This window comes from Parasteatoda tepidariorum, chromosome 9, assembly GCF_982258835.1.
Source record: "Parasteatoda tepidariorum strain Cologne lab strain chromosome 9, Ptep-v5.0, whole genome shotgun sequence".
Classification (NCBI taxonomy): Eukaryota; Metazoa; Arthropoda; class Arachnida; order Araneae; family Theridiidae; genus Parasteatoda; species Parasteatoda tepidariorum.
Window position 1 is genome coordinate 15096590 of NC_141763.1, and position 2226 is coordinate 15098815.

A 2226-nucleotide genomic window follows, 5' to 3' on the forward strand; every position below is an offset into this window, starting at 1 on the left:
TTAAGATTGAATTTACGTGACTGAAACCGGCTTGAACCGTATAGGAACTTGGAAATGCTATCATAAATGGCTGAGCTATTTCGTAAATTTGTACATATTTTTGCATTATATTTATATTTGTCCAAAATTTGCTTATTGTTAAATTTTTAAAAAGCGTCTTTGTTTCAAATCCCCATAATAATTCAGCAAGCTCATCTTGCAGGTTGATGCCCACGTTTTCAATTTGAGCAGAAAATGGCACAATAATCCAATCAGGGATGTCAATGTTTTCCAAATCAACAAAACGCAGTTTAAAATCGTCGCCCAATTTTTGAAGATTACCTGTATACAGGGTGGTCCCGAATTCATGGTACAAACTTTAATGGTAGGTACAGGACATTGTAGCAATGATTTATTGTATAGGAATGTATAGTCGCAAGTGACGCGGTGAGGCGTAAACAGGAGAAATAACGGCCGAAAGGAAAGACAAAGATTTTATTGAAAGCGTTGTTGACAAGTGTCATGTTTACAGTAAGTGTTCAAAATTGCGTCCACCAGAAGCGATACATGCTTGACAGCGTCGGTGGAGCGATTGGCGAACACGTTCAAAGATGCCTGGTATTTCACGCACACCTGCAGCAGCTACCGATATGCGAGCGTCGAGATCCTTATCTGAGTCTCATAAACAAGATGCTTTAGCTGTCCCCATAAAAAGTAATCGAGGCTCGATAAATCGGGAGATCGGGGTGGCCAAGGGATTGGTCCACCACTCCCAATCCATCGAGCACCAAACGTGGCATTCAGGTAATTCCGTACATCAATGCTGAAGTGTGCTGGCGCCCCATCGTGCTGAAACCACATGCGGTTACGAATGGCAATCGGAACATCATGCAGCAGTTGTGGTAACACTTCTTTCAGAAAAATAAGATAGCATCCACCACTGAGTCGCGTGGGTAGTAAGTATGGGCCAATCAAAAAGTCGTTCACAATACCAGCCCACACATTAATACAGAAACGTTGTTGAAACGCATGTGGACGCGTTGCATGTGGATTATCGGTTGCCCACACATGGGAATTGTGCGCATTAAAGACACCCTCGCGTGAAAATGTCGCTTCATCTGTAAATAGCACATCACATACGAAATCCGGCTGCAACGCACATTGCTGCATCACCCACAGGCAGAAGTTCACGCGGAGAGGATAATCTGCCGGATTCAATGCTTGTACTTTCTGAAAATGGAAGTGGTGTAAGCGATTTTCGTTTAACACTCTGCATACAGTCTTATGACTCACACCTACGTCACGCGCAACAGTTCTTGTGCTTGACTCGGGTCTATCAGCCACAATGTTCAAGATGCTTTCTTCCAGCCTTGGAGTGCGTACAGCTCTTAATCGACCAGCGTCATGTCTGTTGACGTCGAACGCATCTGTTTCACAAAGTTGACGATGTAACCGTTGAAAAATTCTATGATCCAGCATTCGTCGATCAGGAAACTCCGCGCGATACATTCGTAACGCAGCTCTGCCGTTACCATTTGCACGGCCGTACATGTAATTCATGTCTGTTTTTTCTGCATATGTAAAGTCACCCATCGTCTGCGGCAGCACAATTGTGAATGGCACTTTTCCCTACTGCGATGCATCATTTTCAACGGCGGCTAGACATCTAGTGCCCTCAACCGGCAATGATACCAACCGATCACTCCATTTCTCTTTCCTTTTATTTCCCGTTTTTACGCCTCACCGCGTCACTTGCGACTACACATTCCTATACAATAAATCATTGTTACTATGTCCTGTACCTACCATTAAAGTTTGTACCATGAATTCGGGACCACCCTGTATATTTCCAAGTCTTCTTCTTTTATTTCTAATTGTCACATATCTGAAAAATACTGATAATCCTTCGACCCTTCCGGTTCGGATCGACCCCCGCTTATGTTAAATAGACCCCTGGGGGTCTATATAGACCACTTTGGCGACCTCTGGTCTAAAGTAACCGATTTTGGCTCTTTCACTTAAGACTCTATTTTCAACTAACCATACCACTTAGTACTCTGGGATTACAGCTCGTTTTAAAAGATTTCCAATGGGCCGCGTAACCGGGAGTACTTAAGCCCCCTCACATTTTATAAATGAGAAGATTCTAATATTATCAATATTTGTGTAATTAAATTTACAAGTAAAAAAAGTAGACAATTTTTTGTGTCCGAATTCTAAAAATAATGTGCTCTATTTCAAATGAGT

The 2226-nt window shown here is 42.5% G+C and overlaps 1 protein-coding gene across 1 annotated transcript; it reads right to left on the reverse strand.

The window, feature by feature from the left end:
• Positions 1–456: 456 nt before the first annotated feature.
• Positions 457–2226, reverse strand: LOC147803331 (uncharacterized). Its single transcript, XM_087150443.1, has one exon. The coding sequence runs from the start codon at positions 1570–1572 to the stop codon at positions 622–624; it is 951 nt and encodes a 316-aa protein (XP_087006569.1). The 5' UTR covers positions 1573–2226; the 3' UTR covers positions 457–621.

What these genes read in the sequence shown, in the direction of transcription:
- LOC147803331 (XM_087150443.1), bottom strand. Translation starts at nt 1,572, where the DNA reads ATGGGTGACTTTACATATGCAGAAAAAACAGACATGAATTACATGTAC.